Source organism: Gavialis gangeticus, unplaced genomic scaffold (assembly GCF_001723915.1).
Source record: "Gavialis gangeticus isolate Ggan-Ray unplaced genomic scaffold, GavGan_comp1, whole genome shotgun sequence".
Classification (NCBI taxonomy): domain Eukaryota; kingdom Metazoa; phylum Chordata; order Crocodylia; family Gavialidae; genus Gavialis; species Gavialis gangeticus.
The window spans coordinates 49399887-49423065 of record NW_017729032.1 but is presented as its reverse complement, the minus strand read 5'-3'; the positions used below and the strand labels follow the sequence as shown (position 1 = coordinate 49423065).

At 46.6% G+C, this 23179-nt stretch overlaps 2 protein-coding genes across 2 annotated transcripts in view; one reads left to right on the top strand and one right to left on the bottom strand.

Annotated features, from left to right (window-relative positions):
- The window catches only part of HSPH1 (heat shock protein family H (Hsp110) member 1), a 49038-nt gene extending 47704 nt beyond the window's left edge, over positions 1-1334 (top strand). The window contains exon 18 of the mRNA XM_019524756.1: positions 491-1334. Within this exon, the coding sequence (XP_019380301.1) occupies positions 491-688 (198 nt within the window). The 3' untranslated portion in view covers positions 689-1334. The remainder of the gene's footprint in view (positions 1-490) is intronic.
- The window catches only part of LOC109302857 (WD repeat-containing protein 64-like), a 125282-nt gene that overhangs the window by 869 nt on the left and 101234 nt on the right, over positions 1-23179 (bottom strand). Inside the window, exons 23-30 of the mRNA XM_019524755.1 lie at positions 17016-17111; positions 13987-14045; positions 13583-13724; positions 13006-13045; positions 12456-12544; positions 7489-7679; positions 2284-2387; positions 2070-2157 (exon numbers count right to left, since the gene is read on the bottom strand). Coding sequence (XP_019380300.1) covers positions 2070-2157; positions 2284-2387; positions 7489-7679; positions 12456-12544; positions 13006-13045; positions 13583-13724; positions 13987-14045; positions 17016-17111 — 809 coding nt within the window. The remainder of the gene's footprint in view (positions 1-2069; positions 2158-2283; positions 2388-7488; positions 7680-12455; positions 12545-13005; positions 13046-13582; positions 13725-13986; positions 14046-17015; positions 17112-23179) is intronic.

Below are 23179 nucleotides of genomic sequence, written 5' to 3'. Positions count from 1 at the left end.
GGCCTGGAGATACAGCCCAGCCATAATCTAGAATGCATGGTCTCAAATTTCATCCAATTCATCAGAAGCATTAGAGTAATTTGGAGAATCTGAGTAGCTCCAGGTGGCAGTGGGTCACAAGAAGCAAGGAAGATTACATAGCAGATTGTTAAAAACAAAAACAACACTTTGGAGGGTAGAGTACGCCTAGATTGCATCCGTCTAACTTTGTGTTTTTAAATATAGCTTTTAGCCAGATTTAGAAATTAAAACTTCTTTACGTGATTGGCAAGCGCAATATAGCAAAGCATTATTTATACTCTGTGCCAAAGAGTTTTATAGAGGAAGATAATTAACGTAGTGCACAGTGTTAAGCATCTCCACTCTCACTGGGCATAGGAAGCCTGGTTCAGACATTTGAAAACCCTGTTTGCTTTTTTAGACAGTAGGGCTGGGTCACTCATGAGCCTGGTGATCAAGTAAAGTACACAGAGTGCCTTTTTTATCCTAGGAGTTAACCAATATATGTGAGCCTATTGTGACACAGCCAAAACCAAAAGTTGACTCTCCTAAGGAAGAAAATCCATTGAATGGACCTGGTGACTTTAAAACTGAAGAGCTGGAAGAAGATAAAAATGCTGAAATACCTCAGCAGAACGGTGAATGCCATCCTAGTGACCAGACCACCACTAGCATGGACTTGGACTAGACCATGCATTGCACTGAACAATTTCATCTCATGAAAGAAAATATTTTTTTTCAGTAGTTGGGGATGTGAGAGGAAAACATGCAGTCTTGAGAACTATTTATATTTTTTTCTTTAAATTGTCTGGACTTCGTTGTATTATGGAGGTGGGGAACAAGAGCTGTCATCATGATTATCCTAAAAGGAAAATTGTCTTGGTAACTTTCAGATTCCTGTGGAATTGTGAATTCATACAAAGCTTCTGTGCAGTATTTAGCCATTTGCATCACTAAGGATGAAATCTTGCTATGAAATGTCCTGTTCTTTTTCAGAAGATTGGAACTAAAACCTTGTGTAGATGCTTGTAGATGCCAAGGTAGTTTTCTTTCATCTTGACGTCTAATTTGGCATGTCTGTAAGAAGCCAGTGTCTCTTCCATTCATAAAGGCTTTTCAAAATATTTTTTATTTTATTCTTTCTTTTTCAAAGTCTGAAATGTTTGCTAGATATTGAGATGGTGAAACATGGTAAGTAGCATGCACAAATGCTTTGCTTCTGTCTCTTGCTGAAAAGAACATTTTCATGTGGAGAAAATAAAATGAAAGAAATGTTGATTCTGTCATTGTGAAGCCTTTTAATGAGCTTTAAAATAAAGTTCATCTAAATGGTATTTATGAAATGTTGGTTTTGACTGTTTTCCATATCTGCTGCCTTTTTTATTATAACTAGTAAAACAATTGAGAATAGCTGCATCACAGAATTTTTCACAGCAAGTATTCAGATGCTTGGTATGAAAGAACTACTGGAATGTGCCCTAACCAGGGCCATTGCTCTTACTGTCTCTTAAAACTGCGCAACATAGAGCTCACCTGTGAACTACAGAAATAATGGAAAGATTTTGATGATGTTGCCCTATTTATTTTTGTACCAAACCTGATAGGTTGCAGCTGCACAAAAGCTAGTGTAATCTTCAGTCATTTTAACAATATCAAGGAGTCCTTATTATAAAAGCATGTCTATTTAAAAAGATTTTGTTCCAGTTTAACATTTCACTTGAGTGATTATTTGGAATGCCAAGTGTATGGTCAGCACCACTTAGAAAGAGAAAAAAGTCGTTGCAGAATCTACAGTACAACACATTAGACACTAGAACAATAAAGGTTGGAAAAGGTAAAAGGAGTTGTTTAAAATTTCTATAGGGTTTCAAAAAAAACAACAGTTCTTAGACTAGTTCTCCAAATCACTAGGAATAAGCTTTGTTACCATTAAAGTGATATGATTTTTTTTTTATACTCAAGTCACCTACAGGAAGCTATTGTTTCAGTTTTCCCCTAACCATTCTTTATAAAATGTCTGTACCAAGAACAGCTACATCAGGCTTTTTACAAATTGTTGTGGTGCTGACCATTTCATAATACTTGATAGTACGATAAGGGCTCAGTCCCCCATGCTTAAGTGGTCTGGTTAAATTCTTGAACCGCTCATGCTTCAAACTGGGTGAAGGAAAGAATAAAAGCATGAATTAGTAATTCTACTATGTATAATTTAAGGCCTAATCTAGGTATCTATATAGAAAACACAGCAAAAACATGAATGTGTGGCCTTGCTTTCAGTTTTACCTTTTGCCCACAGCTTCTGTGCAAGACCATTTGTCAACTTCCTCTTTGATATCTGGATCAGTAATAGTAACTTGAGAGAGCTTATGGTTGTAGCTCCCCTCATGCTAAAATACATAAAGGAGAAGACAAATGCAAGATTTATTTAGTCTCCTGATAGACTTGGTCTCTGCTGTGAGAAGTCCTATTACTGTTTGGGTTGCTTTACAGAATTTACCTATTTAAATACTGGAGAAAAATACACTTGCTCTAATTCACATTTGAAATGTGAACTGTAGGCCTTGAACACAAATTTATTTCATTTATTATTACACTTACTAGGAAAAATCTCTCAATTCTATTGTAAAATCCCGGGTTAGAACCCTTGCAACAACTATTTTGTGAAGACTGTTATTAGTAAGAAGAGTATGTACTTAGCACTACTGTTCAGTATTTGTTCACTATTTGGAACATGCTGTAGATCAGGGGTTTTCAACCTTTTTTGATCATTATAGCAAACATGAAGGAGTGGGGGGGGGGGGGAGAGAGAGAGTTGTGCAGCCAGACACTGAGCAGGGGGGAGGTGGGCATGGCATGGGGTGCAGAGAGGTGGCAGCCAGCGTGTGCAAGCTTTCCTTCACCCCACTCTGCTGCTGTTGCCCCTCCACCACCACGTCTGGCTACATGCCTCTGTAGGGTGGGGGAAGCGGCATGTGGCAGCTACCCATGCATACCTCCTAGGGCAGGGGTGGGCAAAATACAGCCTGCCAAGCACTTCCCTCCAGCCTGTGGAGCCCCTTCAAAACCCACATAACAGTCGCTGCCTCTCTAAAAGCCTCTGGTGGCAGCAGTTGCTGGCTGCAGCACCTCAGGCTGTTTCCTTGGGTTCTGAGTGAGGCAACGAACTGGCCTCACCCCACCCCTGGCTCAGGCCATGTTTTCAGCTTGAGAGGGGCAGGGGGGCTGGGCCAGAGCCTGTGGCACTGGTGAGGGGAAACAGTGCCTGGGCCAGCTTCTGCTTTGCAGCATGGGCCTGGAAAGGGCCCTGCCCTGCAGGTAAGCCCAGGAAAGCGGTTACTGGGTAGGCTTTCCCCATGCTGTGCAGGGTCAGGCTGGGCTGGCACTGGGGAGAGGAAGCAGCAGCTGGGCTGCAGCTCTGGCCCAGTCCACATGAGGGAGGAGAGGTGGCGGTGGAGCAGTGTGCTGCTTAGGACAGGATGAGCCCAGCTGGAGCAGCAGGGGCTCAGCTGCATTTTCCCTCTGTCTGCACTGGTCAGTTCCGCGTGGCGCACAGTTCTGCTGCCACTCACCCCATCCCCAGCAGTACATGGGAAGCTGGTTTCAGCCACATGCTGCTCCAGATGGGATGGACCTGGCCAGGTCTGCACCAGCCAGAAAAGGTGGCCTGCAGCTGAAGTCTGCTTCTCCATGCTGCTGGGGACAGGAAGAGCCCAGCTGGGCCTGCATGGGCCAGCAGAAGCGGTGGCAGAGCTTTGTGCTGCTCAGGACAGGACGAGCCTGGCAGGAGCAGCAAAGGCTCAGCTGCACTTTGCCCCTGACTGCTATGTGCCACTGTCCCAGTGTGTGTGGCTCAGGACTGGATGAGCCCAGCCAGAGCGGCAGGGGTTCAGCTGCACTTTCCCCCTGCCTGCACTGGTCAGGCCTGAGCGGCACACAGCTCCGCCACCACTTCTGCTGGCCAGTGAACCCAGCCCATCTGGAGTGGCATGTGGCTGAAGCCAGTTTCCCATGTGCTAATGGGGGTGGAAGGAGCCTGGCCAGGTTGGCACCAGGCAGCAGAATAAGTGGTGTAGCCGTGTGCTGATTGTGACTGGACAAGCCTGGCCAGAGCAGCAGGGGCTCAGCTGCACTTTCCCCCTGCCTGGACCAGTCAGTCCCCAGTGACATGCACAGCTCTGCCTCCACTTCTGCGGGCTGGTGCTGACCTGGCCTGGCTCCTCCCATTCCCAGCAGCACATGGGAAGCCTGCTTCAGCCACATGCTGCTCAGGATGGTATGGGATAGGCCCAGCTGGGTCTTTGCTGCCACTTCTGCTGGCCAGTGGAGCTGTGCGCCACTGGGGACTGACCAGTGCAGGCAGGGGCAAAATGCAGCTGGGCTCATCCAGTCCTGAGCCACACCCTGCTCCACTACCACTTCTGCTCTCATCCCCAGCTGGGTCCATCCCATCTGAAGCAGCATATGGCTGAAGCTAGCTTCCCACATGTTGCTGGAGACGGGGCCAGCCCAACTGGGTTGGTACTGGCCAGCAGAAGCAGCAGAGGAGCGGCTTCCTTTTGGGACCAGCTGGCACGGGTAGGGGGAAAGTGCAGCAGCATTTGGGAAGCCACCACTTGATAGGGGATGGGATGGGAAGGGCCCCACCAGGGAAGGAAAACTGGCTGAGCCCCCTGTGGCTTGGGACAGGAGGGGGCCCTACAGCACCAGAGCTGAGGGGACCTGGGCCTGGGCTGGCTTCTGCTGTGCTGGGGAGGGGGGCTGGGATGGGTCAGGGCCAGGTCATGCTGGCACCAGTGATGGGGGGGGGCATTGGCCAGCTTTTGATGCCTGGGGCCTGATGGGGTGGGCTGGGTCCTTGCTTGTGGGAAGGGTCTGGTGACCAGTACTGGTCAGGGGAAGGGAAGCTGGGGCAAGATGTTAGAGGAGTCACAACATGGTAAGTTGTGCAAGGGGAGGGATTTCTTGTGGCAAAGGTCAGGGGGTGGGACTTCTGGCCCCAAGATTGTGACCAGGGGCTGGGGCATCTGAAGGGATGGGGCTACCCATGTGGCCTTTGACAGCTTGCCAAAACTCACTGAGTGGCCTGCTGCCTGAAATAATTTCCTGGCCCTGTCCTAGGGCCTGATCTAGTATCCTTGGGGATACTTATACCCTCAGTTGACAACCCCTGCTGTAGATTATCATCAATACCAGGGTGTAGTGTGTGTAGACTGACTTTAACTACAAAGCACTCTTAAGCTGCTTAACATTTTAACTGTGGATAAAGTCTGAACTTTCTTCCTTGTATCATAAGACTTTTTATTTGATTAGTATTACTAGACAACGAGGAAGACTAAGGGATCTGGAACTGTTCAGCCTGGGGAAGAGAAGATTGGGGGGGGGGGTGACTGTTTGTAAGTGTTTGAGGGGTAAATACAAGGAGTGGGGAGAAAAACTGTTCACTAGGATACCCCAAGGGAGGACAAGGAGCAATAACTATAAGCTGTTTCAGGTTGGATGCAAGGAAAAACTTCCTTGTGGTAAGAGTGACCACAATCTGGAATAGATTTTCCAGGGAGGCGGTGCAGTCCCCAACCCTGCAAGTCATCAAGAGGAGACTGGACAGACACCTGGCTGAGATTACTTGATCTCAGCCATAGTCCTGCCCAGAACAGAGGGATTGGACTCTGTAGTCTTCTGAGGTCTCTTCCAGTCCTTAATTTCTATGATTCTATGACTTAAAATTCATTTTTTTTAAAGCAAAGCCTTCTGTACCACACTTCCTAAACACCCCTCTTGCTGAAGTTAGAGATTCAGCTTCTTTTGCTTTTGTATATAGTGGGATTGAGAAATAAGTACTTTTACACCAAAGGAAAAGTTACTGTAAAAACATGGATGATATATAGAAACTATTGAAAAGTGTATTGCAGTTGTTAACTAGGGCAGTGGTCTCCAAAGTGGTGGGGTGTGGGAAGAAAATATTGGAACTTCTATTTATATGCCATTTTTTTAGATAAAAAATAAATAAATTAAGCTTTACTTATATTTAATATATGGATTGCCACTGGTGCCCTTGTTCAGTATGTATGTCAGACGGTCATGTGTCACATACGGTACACGAGGTATCCTGAGGGAAGAGTGGGAGTTCCACAACGCAGAGGGGTTGAAAGTGGTGCCCTCACTCGTTTGTTCACTTTCAGCATATTGTGACATGTATTGGGGGTGCATGCTCAAAATCTTTACCAACAGGGGTGCAGGATCAAAAAAGTTTGGAAACCACTGAGCTAGGGCACCATGTAATCCTTAGAAGCTGTGAGCCCTACCCCCTAGGGTGCTGTAATACAGACACTACTGCTACAGTGGCAGAAGCTTGTTCAGACTATCCTGTGCATGCTTGTGCTGCATTAGGACACTGGTCAGCCTGCAGCAGCCTTTCCTGATCCAGCCCCTCCCACCTACCTCCTAGAGCCAAGAGCACAGGACAGTGCTGCTAGGAAAGACCAAAGTAAAAGAACAGAATGAGTCAGTGCCTGCCTGCCTGCTTTAGGCTTATCACAGCCCTAATGCAGGAGTGTGGGCCCATGCCACAGCCCTTCCCCATGTGACTGTACAACTGATACACAGGGCACTTCTGTCTTGAAGGAGCAACACCCAGTGGGAAAGTACTGAGGGGAGCAGAGGCAGCACCAACAGTAGTTCTCAACCAGGGATGCTGTTATCTTCAGAATAGTGGTGGGGGGGGGGCCCTGAGAACCACTGATATATTAAAAAGGGAATGGTGTGGTTATGGCATCTTGTTACAGCTTGAAGTTCAAGCTTTACCCTAGGTTCAAGCCAAATGCACTACTCCCCAGAAGCTAAGAGTCATCTTGGAACCTAATTCCTAAAATAACAAAGTCACATTGATCTACCTCTGCTCAGTCATGACACCCTAGTCTTTGTCAGTTGTGGTGCTAGCAACCATAGCACTGCTGAGCCTCTAAGGGTGTTGCGGATTAGTTCTCCCCAGATGGAGCACTGTCATTTAATACAGAAAAATGTACATCAGGTTGAGGTCTGCCTACCTCACAAGCCTGACCAGGTCAGCCTGTATTGCCAATGTGTCTTAAAGTGTGACCACGCTCCCCCATAGTTTGGTGTCATCAGTAAATTTTGCCAGTTTCTTTATAATACCCAAATCAAAATTGGTGATGAACATGTTGAAGAGCACTGAACTGAGTTGATTAATGTTAAAAATCAAGCCGAGATCTGCTCCCTGTGAGATACTGGTACAACTCCATCTACTCAATAGACTGTTCCTGTTTACAATTATAGATTGATACCTATCAGTTAGTTAACCAGTATTTAATGTGTCCCTTGCTGAATTTGTATCTAAGGTCTCTTCATCAACATATTGTATTAAGGCAAATGCCGCACAAAAACTTGTGTATCATCATAGCTGCATCTTGCTTTGCTAGAGAATAAGAGGAGCCACATTCTTAACAGGAAACTGTTGCTATCTACACAAACCTTAGATAAAGAGTTCTCTCGAGCTGCATCATTTTGGTCTGAGCTTATGATTTGCCAGACTGAAGTTTCTCCTCCCAACACTGGATGATGGGGCATGCTCTGAGGATCTATCAGAATTTCAAAGGGCACCATGGGATGTTTCCAGGAGGCAGGAGTAAAAATTTCCCAAGGTTCTTCTTGGCCAAAAGTCCCTAAAAGGGGAGGAAAAATATATGAGAATGAGACACATGGGTATTATGCTTCAACATGCACAGCCATAGACCTGTACAGAAGTTAACAGGTTGCAACTAGAGCTGGTCAAGAGTTTTCCAACAGATGTTTTTCTTTGGGAAAATGCTCATTTGATACAAATCAAAATGGTGCATCTCCATTTCAATAAAGCTTTGGTTGGCAAAGTTTGGATGGCTTCAGAAGGGATAGCCAATAGCTTGGTAGTCACGTTACTACCAGAACCTGAGAGACCTAGGTTCAAGGCCCTACTGTACTTGATCTCTGGTCTCATGAATAATTATGTAGAAAAAGAAGAACATCTCCAATAAGAAAGACTGAGAGAAGCTGATTGTTGAGCCAGCAGACAATCCAAACACCAGGCAATGCAAAACTGAACTTAGCTCTTACATTAAGAAATGAATACTTTTCCCACCAGGTCCTGATCTGCCTGTGTACACATGCCTTTGTTTCATTAAAACCCTTCCAGGGTGAGAGGGGTGGTGGAGAAGCCATTTCTTCTGAGCTTTTAGGCTTGATTCTCTTGGAAAATTTTCCTTTGTTGTACGTACAAACTTTTGCTGCTGGGAAGAATTTTTTAAAACAAATTTAGCCAAGAAAGAGTACTTGCTAAAATTCTAATTCATCCCCACACTAAATTAGCTCTTTTTCTGGTTGCTAACTATCAGAAGCTTTTATTCCATGAGGGCCTGATTCAGTGCGTACTGAGATCACAACCAGAACTCTTCTTGCTAGTATGTGTCAGAGAAGATAAAATGGTAGTGTGGTCATGTTAAATGGTAGACAGTGAGGTGGAAATCTAGAATCACTTGTTGCCAGCTTTGGCCATCTTTAAGGGGGAGGTGGGTCTATGCCAAGCTGCAGCAGTGCTCATTAGGGCTGTGCAAAGCTTTGGGTGCCGATTCAATTCAGAGGCAATTTGGCCTGATTCAGTGGCTGAATCTCCAAATCTGAATCAAATTGGGACCAATAAAAGGGTCCAAATTGATTTGAAGCTCTCCAAATCTTCGGAAAAGATTTGGGGAGCTTCAGTGATTCGGGCAGTCCCTACCTGCTGCAGCAGGGAGCTGGAGCTGGTAAGTAGGGGGCAGGACTATGGGGCAGCACCTGGTGAGTGGGCTTTTTTTGAAAGCCCCGGGAGCTGGGATGGGTGGGGAGCCGCAGGGGCAGGGGGACCACAGGGATGGGGCCTGGCAGCATCACTCCTCTCATTCACCAGTTCCTTCATCTCCTATCTTGCCTCTATTTCAATTGCACCGAGTAACCTCACTATCTAAGCTACCTAAGCAGTTTTCACTGGTACTAGTGGGGTCATGGAAAGCAAAGCAATCCTGGATCTGTTGGCTGCATCTCTGGTTTTGGTCAAGGGAGCCATACATGTTCCTAGGTCCAGTATAGGTCAGCATCCACCTTGTGCTCTATCCTTTATATTCTATCCTTCAAACCTTCCTCTTCTGGAAGTGCCAGCATTTCCACAAGAGGAAGCATCTTTCATCAGGAGTCCCCTCAGCAAACCATCCTCTGGACAAACAGACGGAACCCTTTGACGAGGTGGATGTAGCCCATTGCCTCTAAAGGCACTACTTTCCCCTCCATTTCTGTTTCTTTCTTGTTTCTACACACATGAATCAATACATCTGGCTATATCTTTGAGGTGCCTACTCCAAATGCCCCTAATGTACCCTTTTTCAGGGGTCTTTGTCGTAAGGTTTTTGCTTAGACAAGGTCTCTCATCTTTCACATCACCATCATGCTTTGAAAGCTTTGATTTGGTGGTAAGCCAGGACTGCTACCAAAACAAGGCCCTTCTGTTTGGATTTACAGTGACCCTGGGAATCTTCACCAAGCTCCTAACAATGGTGGCAGTCTACCTAAGAAGGAAAAAACTATCTGGGTATTGAAGAACTGAACTTCCAAATCATTGTGTCCTTGTTCCTTTGACATCACAGTAAACACCCCAACATCAAACCTGATCCCAATTTCAGAAACTGAAATTTATAGGTCTCACACTAGACTTTATGCTGACCAGAGCCTACCTTCCTCAAGAGTAATTCCAGTCCTTATTGGACATTGTTACACAAGTCAAGGACAATCTGACAACTGTCAGGATTTGCTTATCCATCTAAGAGACATGGTCTCCTACACTTACGTGATGCTGCATGCCAGACTACACCTCAGATATGCAGCCATTGTATAATGCTTCTACTTCCAGGAAGATGTATGGGCAAGGAGTTAGCCATTCTTCTGCTAGCTGGGTCATTCCTTGCTTGGTGGAAATACCCAGCTGACATCTGCTGGGATCCTGTTTCTCTCTTCCTGAGATTAGGAGTTGTGATTAACAGTTGGAAGGTGCACATGAAAAACCTTCAAGGACAAGGTCTTTGGCCTTCAAATGATAAGCTGCTACTGAACATTTTGGAATTTAAGGTAGTCCACAGCACTAGCCAGGTGTTTGTGGGTCATAATCTGGATTTATGTGCTACAATATGATCACCATCACTACTGTCACGCGCACACCATAATGGTGGCATCGATGCACGAGGCACCAAGATGGCGAGCCCTGTCCTTCTTCCCCACAACCATCACAAAAGGGTAAAACAAACGCTGCCATACCATTACTTTCATTATCAGAGTGTCACCAACATAGGTGAGGTCAGCTAGTCTGCAACGCCAAATAAGGCCGGGACACAGAACCCTGAGAGGTGATAGATGAAAACAGCCAGCTCACCGCTGAGCGCGTCACCCAAGTGATATAAGGGAGTGCACAGCTGCACCCAGGCGAGGTTATTCATCACCCGCTTCGATTATCACAAGGGATGCTAGCCTGATCACCTAGCTTCCGCCTCCCGTTTGCAATTAGCAACCACCGAACGCCGCTTCATTGCTGGCCCCGACATGATTAGCACTCTACTTCTCTGCATCTCGTTTCTCTCCTCAACGCTCACTGTGAGTAAATAAACCTCTACCTTCAACTACTCTCTGCCTCCGTGACTATCACCTCACCTCCAGTCTCTTTGGGCGACGTGAGCTGGACTCGCGTTAACCGTCCCATAGAGAGCTAACCGGCCTTTCTAGCCCCTCCATTCTGGTCCCTTGCGCTGTGATCAGACAGCAGCATGACAACTACTACCATGTTTGACAAACTGATAGAGGAATGAAAGCTTCCCTCCTGTACTAAACAGCAATCAGTTCTGCACTTTTCGGATTTTCAAAATACCTGAAAGGACAACCTTAGAAGGCACCACAAATGGATTATCAAAGACAAATATCTTCATGATATTTTCTTGGACTTGGACCGTCTGGAGATCAAGTTTTTTCTAACAGGAAGGCTCTGGCTATTCTGCTGCAGGGCAGGATTCAACCTGGGTTCACTGTCCAACAGGGGGGATGCAGGAGATAGAGGGAGGTACTGATGATGGATCTTTTCTATATGATGCTTTAACCGGACAAGGTTTCCCTGCTGACAGACTCCAAGTTGTCATGGAATTTCACCCAATTCAGATTCACTTACAAGTCATCTTCCCAAAACTTCTCTGTTCAAAAGCTAAAGCACATCTCCATACTCTTGATGTGAGGACAGCCTTATTTTTTTAACCTGCACAGGACTAATCCATTCCAGAAATCTCCATTGCTATTTGTTCCACAGCAAAAAGCTCAGAAGATGCCATCATTTCTCCCCCAAAGACTAACTACATCAAACTGTGCTATTTGGTCACTGAAGTAAATTGATCAGAGCTCATTCCATCAGAGCCCAAGTGAATTTGATAGCCTTTCTTTTAAATGCAAAGCAGCTACCTGGAGCTTCATGCCCACCTGCATCTAGCACTGTGGGCACCAAAGCCTCCTAAGGGATGTCAGTGTTTGGCAAAACTATATCATCTCTATGTGGAGCAGGCAATTTGGAGTGACCTATAGCAGAATATGTATAGGTGCAAGCACTCAAAGGTAAGAAAGAAAAGTAATTTTACATCATCTGAAGAGAGAAAGAGAAGTTACTATAGTAACTGGAGGGGGTTTTTTGCAGTGCATTGTCCATAAACACATTCCCCAACTCCCATAATTCTCCTCCTTCCCTTAAGGTGCACTCTGGGATTTCTGGCATTCTGCCTTTAAGAGGCAACTGAAGAGCAGGAAATGCACTACTCTATGTTCTCAGCACAGCCAACAAGAAAAGGCAGGGTGCCTGCATACCATATCAGTACTGCTAGGGTAAAAACTTTTCCCAGCCCAAATGTTTAAGGCACATGTGCACCCCAAGTGGATTGCAGATGGACAGCACACCTCAAAGAATTCAAGTCGTTGGTAAATAAGTTCTCAGTCCTTCAGAGTGCTAATGGGGGACAGGACCACACAACAAAACAAATAAATTATGATTTACTGGAAGAGGAATTGCATCATTTTGACCCAGCTCTCCAGCATCTACATAGCTCATGCACTTCAGCAGTACTTTTTGACACTTATCTATTAGCATGGCTTTTTGGCACTTTAGGTCAGCTGAAGCATGCGAGCTATACAGATGCTGGGCAAGCCAGGTCAAACTTACGCATTTCCTCTTCAGGGCATGTACTGCACTTGTGCAGGGGTGCTGAGCTGAAAGTAAAGCTCTGGGGTTTTTTTTTTCCTTTCCTCCTGTGTCTGTAGCACCCCGTTATTTCTCCTGTATGCAACTGGTACTCAATTCCCGTAGTCATTAAAAGCAGCATCATAGCCATCCTAATACTATATATAATTTCACTTACCAATGTACTCTCCATCCAGACTCCACAGACGAACTGTACAATCTACAGAAGAAGACAACAGCACTTTTTCTTCCTCAATAACTTCTAACCTAACAGAAGACATAATCAGAGTAAGTATGCCTAAACAATTGCATATATTGTTGCACACCACTTCCATTTTTTGTCATTAAAAACCTATTGTATCACAAATAACTGACAAGTGGTTACTTATGACAATGACAAAGTTTAAACATGAAATGTTGCTTCAGTGCCATTAAATTTGAAGGAAGTCCAGATAAGGAAATATCTGACACAGCAGATTTCCAATAGCACCCAAATGCCATAAATTGGACTTCCTATTATTTGAAAAGTAATCACTGTACAGGAACATCTTGTAAATGTGGAGAATGGATTAGGGATCTTGGTCCATGAGTGAGGCTCCTATGGATTGCACAGTGTAAAGAAACTAACCTAATTGTATTTATACAGAAAACATTTGCTTGCAGCTGTAAGCATTTTTTTTTTTTGCTATGTAATTTACACTGTTCAAATTGGATAAGAAAATACTTACGACACAACCATTTTTACATGTGCTCTCCAGTGGTTCACATCTACAGCAATATTTAAAAATAAATCTGTATTACACATCATTTATAATACACAGATATATATTAGCACAAAAACATTGAGTGTCAATTCAGATAGGAAATATTGTGTACAGGCCAAGCACAAAATCTGTGTAGCAAGAAAACTGAAGGACATCCTTGCCTGGTCTACAGCATTTTTTTAAAGTGCAACAAGGGGTTAAGGGGGTTTTTTGGGAAACATTTTGCAAACAGTTCATTTTCTGTTACTATACAGCTTCCACTAAAACACACAGGTGCAAATATTACTTTTTTTTTTTTTTTGCTTTAGAAAGCTGTGGGGGGGAAATTATGACTAGAAAACGCACTTCGTTACAAGAATAATCTAAACATGAGGGAGAAATATTAATAGGCAGAACTTATGAAAAGGGGTTTGTTTTTAATCCCTTTATCAAGGTCATGTATGCTCCTACACCCAGGCACTAAATAATCTGTATATGTAACAATTTATATGGGCACACAAAGGTTTTCTGCATACGTCAAAACCCAATCCACAACACATACATTTTGGTGGTCCTTGCTCTGGATCCCCAAGGGCATAATCCTTTACATTGTAGACACACACATATCCACTCTCGTCTGCTGCATAAAGAAATGAATCATCGGCAGTGACAGCAATGCTGCTGGTCTGGGATTTCACTCTAGACTGGGACCAACATTAATGCAGGCTGGATTGTTAGCTAATAATTCACACTGGATGATAATGTACTATTGATCATTTTAATACTAATAAATTACAAAGGAAATAAATTACAACATACAGATGGCTATAATAAATCCAAAAGAGCAAATATGTAGTTCTCAAACAAACCACATTTCCTCCCCTATAGAGACAGTTTAATCAAACTCCGAGAACTGTGCCAAACTTAGTTCTACATAAGCTTGCAAATGCCATTAGCCAAACTTACAGGTATAAAACTCGCTGCAAGTGGAACTGCACTGAACAAACTCCAGAAGTTAAGAGAACCTGAAAAAAAAAAAATGGGCAAAAATACTTCTTAAAACAATTTTAAAAGGTTATTAGGAAAATACACATACAGGGGCTGAATTCAGACAGTGAGGCAGACATTTTAAAAGGGACATGGAGAATTTAGAGGAGGTCCAGGAGGTACATGACAAAAGACAAGCCATTTAAAAACAGGTAGAAAGAAGTGTAGGCACTATCAGCTTGCAGAAAAGGGGAGAGAGGATATGGTAGCAGTCTTCAAATACTTGAAGGGGTGCCATCAAGGTGGAAAATACCTTCTCTTGCTGCAGAGGAGGTCATGGACCGATGGTTTGAAGTTTCAGCAAAGTCAGTGTATATTGGATATCCAGAAAAACTTCTTAATTATTAGAACCATGAGACAGAGGAATAGACTGCCTAGGGAAGTTGTGGATTCTATCACTGGAGGTGTTCAAGAAGAGGTTAGACAGCCACTGGTCAGGGATGCTCCAGGTGTAGATATGCCTATGTTCTATGATGGGTATTTCCCATGCTTATGAGCTTTGCTGGTTGCCACGTGGGGCCACTGCTACATATCAGGGTTTGAGGGTGTTTTTGTTTTGTTACAACCAGCTTTCTTGGACTCCTTTCACCCTCATACTAGCCTCCCAAGGGATCCTGCCCATCAGTTTCCTGAGTAAGTGGAAGTCTGCTTTCATTTCCACTGTGAAGTCTGAGTGAAGTCCAGGGTCCTTACTCTGCTGCTCTTCTTCCTTTTTTTCCTCAGGATCCTGAACTCAATCACTTTGTGGTCACTGCTGCCCAAGTTGCCATCCACTACTACATTCCCTACCAAGTCTTCCCTGTTTCTGAGCAGGAAGTCAAAAAGAGTATGGCTCCTAGTTGGCCTCTCCAACATCAGGGAGTTGTCCCTAGTGCTCTCCAAAAACTTGCTGAATTGCCCATGCACTGATGTATTGCCCTCCCAGCAGATGTCGGGGTAATCTGAAGTCCTACATGAGAACCAGGTCTTGTGATGTAGAAACTTCTGTTAGCTGTTTGAAGGAAGTCTCATCCACCTCATCCTCCTTGTGGATGAGGAAGATGTGGAAACTTTCTTCTGGTTTTGTTTTTTTTTCTTCTGGGGGTGGGAGGGGCAGGGCTTGGTTTTCTTTTCTTTAAAGCCTTCCTCAGAGGCAGTGGATGTTGGCTGCAGCCACTAGCAACATGTAGGGGGTACACACGGGTGCATGTGCACCCCCTAAGATTGGCAGTGTGCCCCCTGTGAAAACCACCGCCAACACTGCTGGCGGCACCTGCAGGCAGTCGCTACTCACCACTGACACCTTCAGCATATGTGGGCAGTCCCCAATTACCACTGGCTGCCACTGCCACCACTGCTGGCAGTATCTGCAGGTGTTCACCATGACCCCCCAGCCTCAAGGGTTGCGGCATTCATGGCTACAGCCAAGGCTGGGGATTTTGGACCGTGTGCCAGTGCTCCTGCTGGGACTTAAAGCCAGAGTTTTCTGTCTAGAGGGTTTTGCCCTTATGCTCAGGGTTAGACCAGGCACCACACATAGGGTCAGGAAGGAATTTTACCCCATGGTCAGATTGGCATGGACTGCGGGGGTTTGCCTTCCTCTAGCAAGGGAGATGGCCCTCTTCCTGGGATCTCTTAAACATATATTAACAACCTCTGTAACAGCAGGACATGGTCCCTCTCCTTTACCTGTGGCAAGTTAGGTTGTTATGTCTTGAGTTGCATCAGGATTGACTGTAGTTTCATTAACAGGTTAGACAATGGATTTGTATGGGATGGCTTGGATACGGATGATCCTGCCTCAGGCAGGGGGTTGGACTAGACCACTGGAGGTCCCTTCCAGCTCTACTTCTCTATGGGCACTTTTACATGTGCTCCAGGGGTGAGAGAGTGGAGGGTGCTTTAATTAGACTGGTTCCAAGAGCCAGTCTAATTAAAGTGCTGCAGCAACTCATGTATCAGCATCTCCATGCTTCAAAATGGTGGTGTGGGCGTTTGAACTAAAGCTCATTCAACCTGCCACCACCCCCACCGCCATTTTGAAGTATGGGGACACTACTGCACAAGACACGGGAGGCTGCTGGAGCACAATAATTACCACACCCCAGCAGACTCATAACTAAAGTGTGTCGGAGCAGCCTCTGTGCTCGTGTACAGGCACCCTCTGATTCTATGATCTTAAATTGGGTTTCTGAACCACTCCTAGTCCACAAGGCAATTGCTAGAGGCCTGTGGCTACTTCACTGTTCACGTAATTATGCCTCTGCCTTCTCATTTCCAGCTATACATGGATACTTGATTTTAATTCAGAACTTTTCCAATATTACTTTTCCACATAAATGATTACTGTAATTGCCTGCGATTACAAAAAGGATAGGAGACATCAATTAAACCAGTGGGGGGCAACCTTTTGGCATGCTGCAAACCCCTACACCTTCCCTGAGTGCCCTTTCCCCTGCCTGATCTACTGCTCTGCTTTTCACTCTTTGCCCTATCTGCTACTGTGCTGCCTGTTCCCTCACCAATCTGCTGCCTGCCATACAGAAAGGCTGTCCATGCCACAGGTTGGCCACCCTGACTTAGACGTTCCTTATGGGAAAAAGGTATAAAAGAGAATCTGATCATAGACTTCTCTTCAGTTCTACTCCCAGACAGACCCCTGGCACTGGGATTTCTGCAGAAGTCCTCATGGTTATGCTGCACAATACAACTGCAGCCAATACCAATAGATCTAGAGTAATGGGCTCTAAAGAGAAAGCTGCTTTACTGTCTCCAGCTGAAACACCCACTGGAACTAAAAGGGGATTTGTTATGATGCTAAACCAGGGAATAATCATCTTTTGACTTTTTTCTGGAAAACTGTAATATGGTCTATTCAAAATAAAACCCAGAAAAGGAATCATCTGTGACAACCTTATCCCTGGGAGCTGCACCACACTGCAGTGTGAACTACAGTTCTTGATTCCTACCTTGAGGCCCATTGGAAATGAGAGATGCTGCTGTACATCCTAACTTCACTGCACGAGTCCTCAAAAATATGACATGTTTAACACTTGGGTCTACAGCTGGGGATGGAGAGAGATTAAGATTTAAGCAAGCTTACAAAGAACAAATGAATCTTATTAAACATCCCCCAATTGCTCTCCAGTTGATGGATAAATTCACAACAAATAGGATTATGTTGCATCAGCAAGTTGCTCCTCCCATTTCCCACTCACGGTATTTAGAGTTGCAGCTATTACATTTGCACTTCTCACTTTTTCTAGGTTGATGTAATGTTCAACTCCATCCATTAACTGTCTGTGTTCCTTTTAAGAAATAGTTAAGCTCCCAGAATACTGACAATAAATATATCGGATGGTTTTTATTAAAGCTTGTAAGAAAAACCATAGATGGAAAAATATTCCATTAGAAAATGCATTTCCACTGAAATTCAGAGTTTTGAAAAATTGCATCTATTTTGATAAAATTTAGTTCTGGGGGGGAAAAAAGGAGAGAAGTTCTAACAAGTTGGAGTATCCCAGTTTGTCATTATAGAATAAAGCATTCCAATCTTTTCTTTCAAAACAACTTTTCATTTTGCCAAGTTTAGAATGTACTGTAAACATTTTAAAATATTTTACATTCACAAACCATTTGAACATATCTCTAGCATGAGACAATTTTTGAATTTTCTCTTGCAGACAATGTCAACTTCTTTGGAGGGGGAAGTGTAGGTGGGGGGTGGGTCTCAGTTCAAGCTGGAACAAAAACAAATGGTCTATGAAAAAGCGAGTGAACAGAGACAGCAAACAGGGCAGTTTGCAAGCAGTTCACTGGGAGAAAGAGGAGGAAGGGGAAGAGGAAGTGGAGCCAGGCACTCTGCTCCTGAAACGTAAGGGATGCAAGGTTGCCTGTGTATTTGGCAGCTGAGTGTGTATTTGAGTACGTGCTCTGAGCAGCTGGGAGTGCTGATAGCTGGACAATTGCTGCCTGTGCCTGACAAAAGCCCTAAAGGGGCTGATCAAGTCCAGACCCAGGAGGGTTTAAAAGGAGACTCCTCGAGCAACCAGGGCAGTAAACAGGGCAGTTTGCAAGTCAATTTTCCCCTCACCCTCTATGAAGAGGAGTCTTTAAGACAGGAGCAGGCAAAATACAGACCTTGGACTGGATCCAGGTCACTGGGCGATTCCATCTGGCCCGCAGGGGCCCTGTAAGGGGAAGAACCATGACCGTGAAGGTGGGCTCCCCAGGGCAGGGGAGATACCATGATCTGGAAGGTGGTTGTCCCTATTTAATTGTTGGAGTGATGGAGGTAGTGGAGCAGAATGACGAGGCTAGGTTACTGGAGGAGGCAGTGAGGAAGCGAGCTTTGATTCTTGAAGAGTATGGACCAGCAAGCACTTCATCTAAGATCCTGTTAGCTTCAACTTTGAAGATGTTTCTGGTGAGCTTTCTGACAGCATTGCTGAGGAGGAGGAGGTGGTTGGGGATTGGTCCATGGTGGGCCGAGGAGGTAAGGTGGTGTCTTCAGAGAGGAAGAAGAGTTGTGATGTTGCTGGGTGAGAAGGTTCTAGAGAGGGGGCGGTCCCACTGCAGGAAGAGAGGCAGAGCTCTGCAGAGAGCAGTAAATCTTCACGGAAGGCCCCAGAACCTTCCTATTGTTTGTGGGAAGGAGACCCGCGAAGAACAGTGAAGCTGTGTGTGAAAGCCACTCTGAGCCCAGAAGGGGTAAAGGGGAAAACAACCATGCTGAGAGCAGACTTTATGACCAGGGTGCTTTTCGAGGACTTACATGTGAACCTTAAAGATTTAAGTTGTGTGGTGGTTTTTGATAATTTCAGCCACTGGAATATCGCCTTCTGGAGGTGAGAGGTGTATGCGGCCTTCTGGGCCCGGTACGCGGAAGTGGCAGACAAGGAGGACTTGCGGGGTCTGCATTTTGAAGCTGGCCAGAAGGCACGGGAGAGAGTTTTATACTTTAAAATGTATTCAGACGACCTAGAGTATGCAGATATGAGAAGGTGGCTGGAGGGGCAAGTTGAAAAGATCCTCAATATTCAGCAGGTCCTGGACCAGTGGCAAATCTGGACCAGGGCAGAGAGAGCCAGAGTCATCCTAGACGAAGACCCGAGACACCCCGGTGGGGTGAGACACCTGCCTTCTGTAGTATCCATAGGGCCCCACTGCGGGCACGTGACCTATCATGGCCAGCCGAAACTGTGTAGCAGGTGTGGCTTGGTGGGGCACCTCGCTGCCTTCTGTAGCCTGACAGTTTGCTACAGGTGTGGCGGCATGGGGCACCAGGCCAAAGCCTGCAAACAGGAAATGAAATGCACCATTTGTGGAGGTGAGGGGCACCTGCAGCGCCGGTGCCCCCTCTCCTACGCAAACAAAGCACGAGAGTCGCACACAGCAGAGGAGAGGGATAAAGAAAATCCAGAGGATGTGGAGTCCAGCAACTTGGATATGGACACCTTCATAGTGGAGGAAACACCAGAAGCGGAGCAGAAAGGTGACGTGATCGAGGCGGCCAACCAGCTCTTCGAGTCAGGAGGAGAGGAACAGATGGAGGAGGAGCAGAGCAAGGCAGCAGGAGAAGGGGCACATGAATCTGACTCAGCAAGCATAGACTTGGATCTGTCTGGGGATAAGGGGAAAGAGCCTTCCCCTGCAAAAAGAAAGAAGAAACAGAGGGTTAAACCAAAGAAAAAGAGAATAGAGGAAGAAGGGGGAAAATGGTCCATGAGACAGAAGGGACTGCACTGGAAAAAGACAGGGGGAAGAGTGGGGAGCTGCCTGTGGAGGGACAAGAGGTTGAGGAATCTGGAAGGGCAGAAAGTTATGGCTTTCTGAGCCCGACCATGATTAAACATCTGGTTAGGGCTACGGGGGTGCGGAAAGTGGGAGAAGACACCTCAGAACCCAGTAGCGGCACAGATGATTTATGAGGCATATTTCTCTCTGGAAAATAGCCTTGATGTCATTGACCATAGCATCCTTAAATGTAAGAAGTTTATATGGGAGGCAGAGATGGGATTCAATGTATACCAGCTTACAAGGCCTGGACACACAGGTGTTCGGCTTGCAGGAGTGCGGGATTCCCTGGAGGAGAAATTATAGATATCTGGAGAAGCACTGGGAGGTGGGACCATCATGGTGGGGGGGGTTCAAATGAGAATAAAGTGGCAGGAGTAGGGTTCCTGGCAAGGGAGGGGGATTTGAAAATTAAAGACCAGCAGGTCCTGGAAGAAGGGCAACTGCAAAAGGCAGTGGTTGAGGTGGAGGGCACGGAGGTGACTTTGTACAACGTCTGTGCCCCAGCTGAGAGAACAGAGAGGGTGCGCTTCTTCCGCAAAATGGGGACGTGTATGGGGGGTGGAGGACTGCGGATCGTGATGGAGGATTTTAATTGCATACTTGAAGAGGGTGGGCGGATTGGGATAGGTCAGGGAGTCGGGATGGATAGTACGGGGAAGTGGCTGCGGGGGTGGATTAAAGATGAGGGGCTCCAGGATATTTAGGAAGGGACAGGAGTGTTTACTAGAGTGGATCCGGGTGGGCGGGGGCAATCGAGGATTGATTTTGTGTTGGTGTTGGAGGGGTTGACAATCCGCAGCAAGCAACTGATAGACGTCAGCTTCTCGGATAATCATGTCCTGTGGGTAGAAGTGGGCATCAGGTGAGGGCTTAAACAGGGGAGAGGGGTCTGGAAATTAAATGTGTCCTTACTGGACGACCCACAGGAATGCATTGCCTTTCAAAGGGCGTATCGCCAGTGGCAAACTTTACAGCCCTTTGTCCCCAATACAGTGGGACTGGTGGGTAGAAATCAAGAAGCGTGTGTGGGAGTGGTTCACTGGTGTGGGGAGAAAGCGAGCATGGCAGAGGAAGAAGGAGCTAGCGCGCTTACAAGGGGAAGTTCAAAGATTGTGGGAAGAGCTGAAGAAGGGGGCAGTGGTGAAGGGAGAATGGGAAAGGGCGAGAGAGGGAGTGCAAAATTGGTTCCGGACCAGGATGCAAGAACGGATGTTCCTGGCCAAGGCGGAGTGGGTGGATGAGGGAGAGGAATGGGGCAGGTTTTTCGCCTTGCAGGTAAGAAGGAAGAAGTGGGTGATGGGGGCGGTCCGCATGGCCGACGGAGGGAGGGTGGAGGACATGGATGGAGTATTGCGGGAGGTGAGTAGGTCTTACGGGGAATTGTTTTGTAGGAAAGCGGTGAGGCGAAAACAACTGAAGGGACTGGCGGGGAGTTTGGAAGCAAAAGTGGGGGAAGAAGGGAGGCAGGGTCTGATAAAGGAGTTGACGGAAACCAAGATGCTGGGGGTCTTGAGGACTATGCCATTAAAGAAGACCCCGGGAGGTGACAGGATCCCGGTGGAATTTTATGGGAAGTTTTGGGATTTAGTGAAGGGGGATCTCTTGGCCCTGTTTAAGGAAATTATGGATCGGGGTCGGGTAGGGGAGGGCTTTGCCCAGGGAGTCGTGGTATTGATCTATAAGAAAGGGGGACGGGAACACATCAAGAACTGGAGGCGGATCACCCTGCTGAATTCCGATTATAAATTATTCTCCAAGATCCTAGCGGCAAGGATCGGGGAGGTGTTACCGCAGGTGCTGGGTGCCGAACAAATGTGCGTGGTGGGGGGGCGGCAGCCGACACAAGCACACTGGATACTACGGGATATGCTGTCGTACATTACTGACCGGAAGTGGAACATGATAGTGGCGAGTCTCGACCTGCAAAAGGCGTACAACAGCATTGGGCACGAGTTTCTGTTTCGGGTTCTGGCAGGGATGGGGATGCCAGGGGAATTTGTGGGGTGGGTGCGGGCACTCTACGGGAGGGCAACGAGCAGGGTGCTGGTGAGGGGCTTCCTGGGAGAAGCTTTTGCAGTGAACTCAGGGGTGAGATGAGTGTCCGCTGTCACCGGGGCTCTTTGTGCCATTGAGCCTCTGGCGCAGCGAATCAGAAGCAATAGGGTGATCAGTGAGGTTAGAGTGCCGAGGGGCGGAGAATTAAAAGTCCTCCTGTACATGGATGACGTGACGTGCGTGGTGTGGGACGAGGTATCCTTAGGAAGAGTGGTGAAGCACGCCAATGAGTTTGGGGAGGTATCTGGAGCGAGAGTGAATGTGGACAAGAGTGTAGTCCTGGCGGTTGGGAATTGGGGGGATTTGGGGAAATTTGGACTGAAGGTGGAAAGACAGGAACTGAAAATGCTGGGCGTGTGGATGGATACCCAGGGGAAAGGGAAATGGGCTTGGGAAGTGTTAGAGGGGAGAGTAAACCAGACAGTGGGGTTATGGAGCACACAGAGTTTATCATCAAGGGGTAAGGTGCAAGTGATCAAACAGTGCCTGTTGCCGATGATCTTGTACACAGCGATGGTGTACCCCACATCCTGGCTACAGGCCTGGCGGGTGCAGCAGGCATTATGCCTCTTCTTTGGGGTGGGGGGAGAGACAGAGAAGGTGGCCAGGACAGAGTTATATAAGGAAGAAGGGCTGGGGGGATGGGATCTCCCCAACACAGAGGTCTTTGTTTGTGCACACTTTTTAAAGATGGTTGTGAGGGAAGCGAGGGGCACACCGGGAATGGTTTCCAACTTTTGCGTTTTCTGTGGGGGAAGACTCCTACAAAGGCTGGGACTGTTCAGGAGTGGGTGGCAGGGGGCATGGGCTTGGCAAATATCACTCCCTTATGCGTGCCTTGGATCCTCTGTTGCGAGGGAAGGCTTGGAGGGGTTAGGGATTGAAGGGCTGGCAGATGCCAGGAAAGTCCTTAAGTTCATGAGGGGGAAGCAGAGGATGTCAGATGTCGGGGATTTGAGAATGGAGAAAGTCAGAAGGGTGTGGAAAGGGCTGGTGGGGAAGGAATGGAAAGGGGAGCACAAGGGGCTGGTGTGGAGGGCCGTGTGAAACGCACTGCCAGTGCAACAGGTGCTGCATCGATGGAGACTCTCACGGTCCCCCAAGTGCCCAAGAGAAATTTGTGCTGAGCCCGAGTCGGTGGCACATGCCTTGTGGGACTGTTTTTATGCACAAAAGGTGTGGGAGAAGGTAGCCACCTATTTGAAGGAGACAGGAAGGGAAACGGAGATCACTATTGAAAATGTTCTCTGTGGGTTAACAGAGGGGACGGATGGGTCAT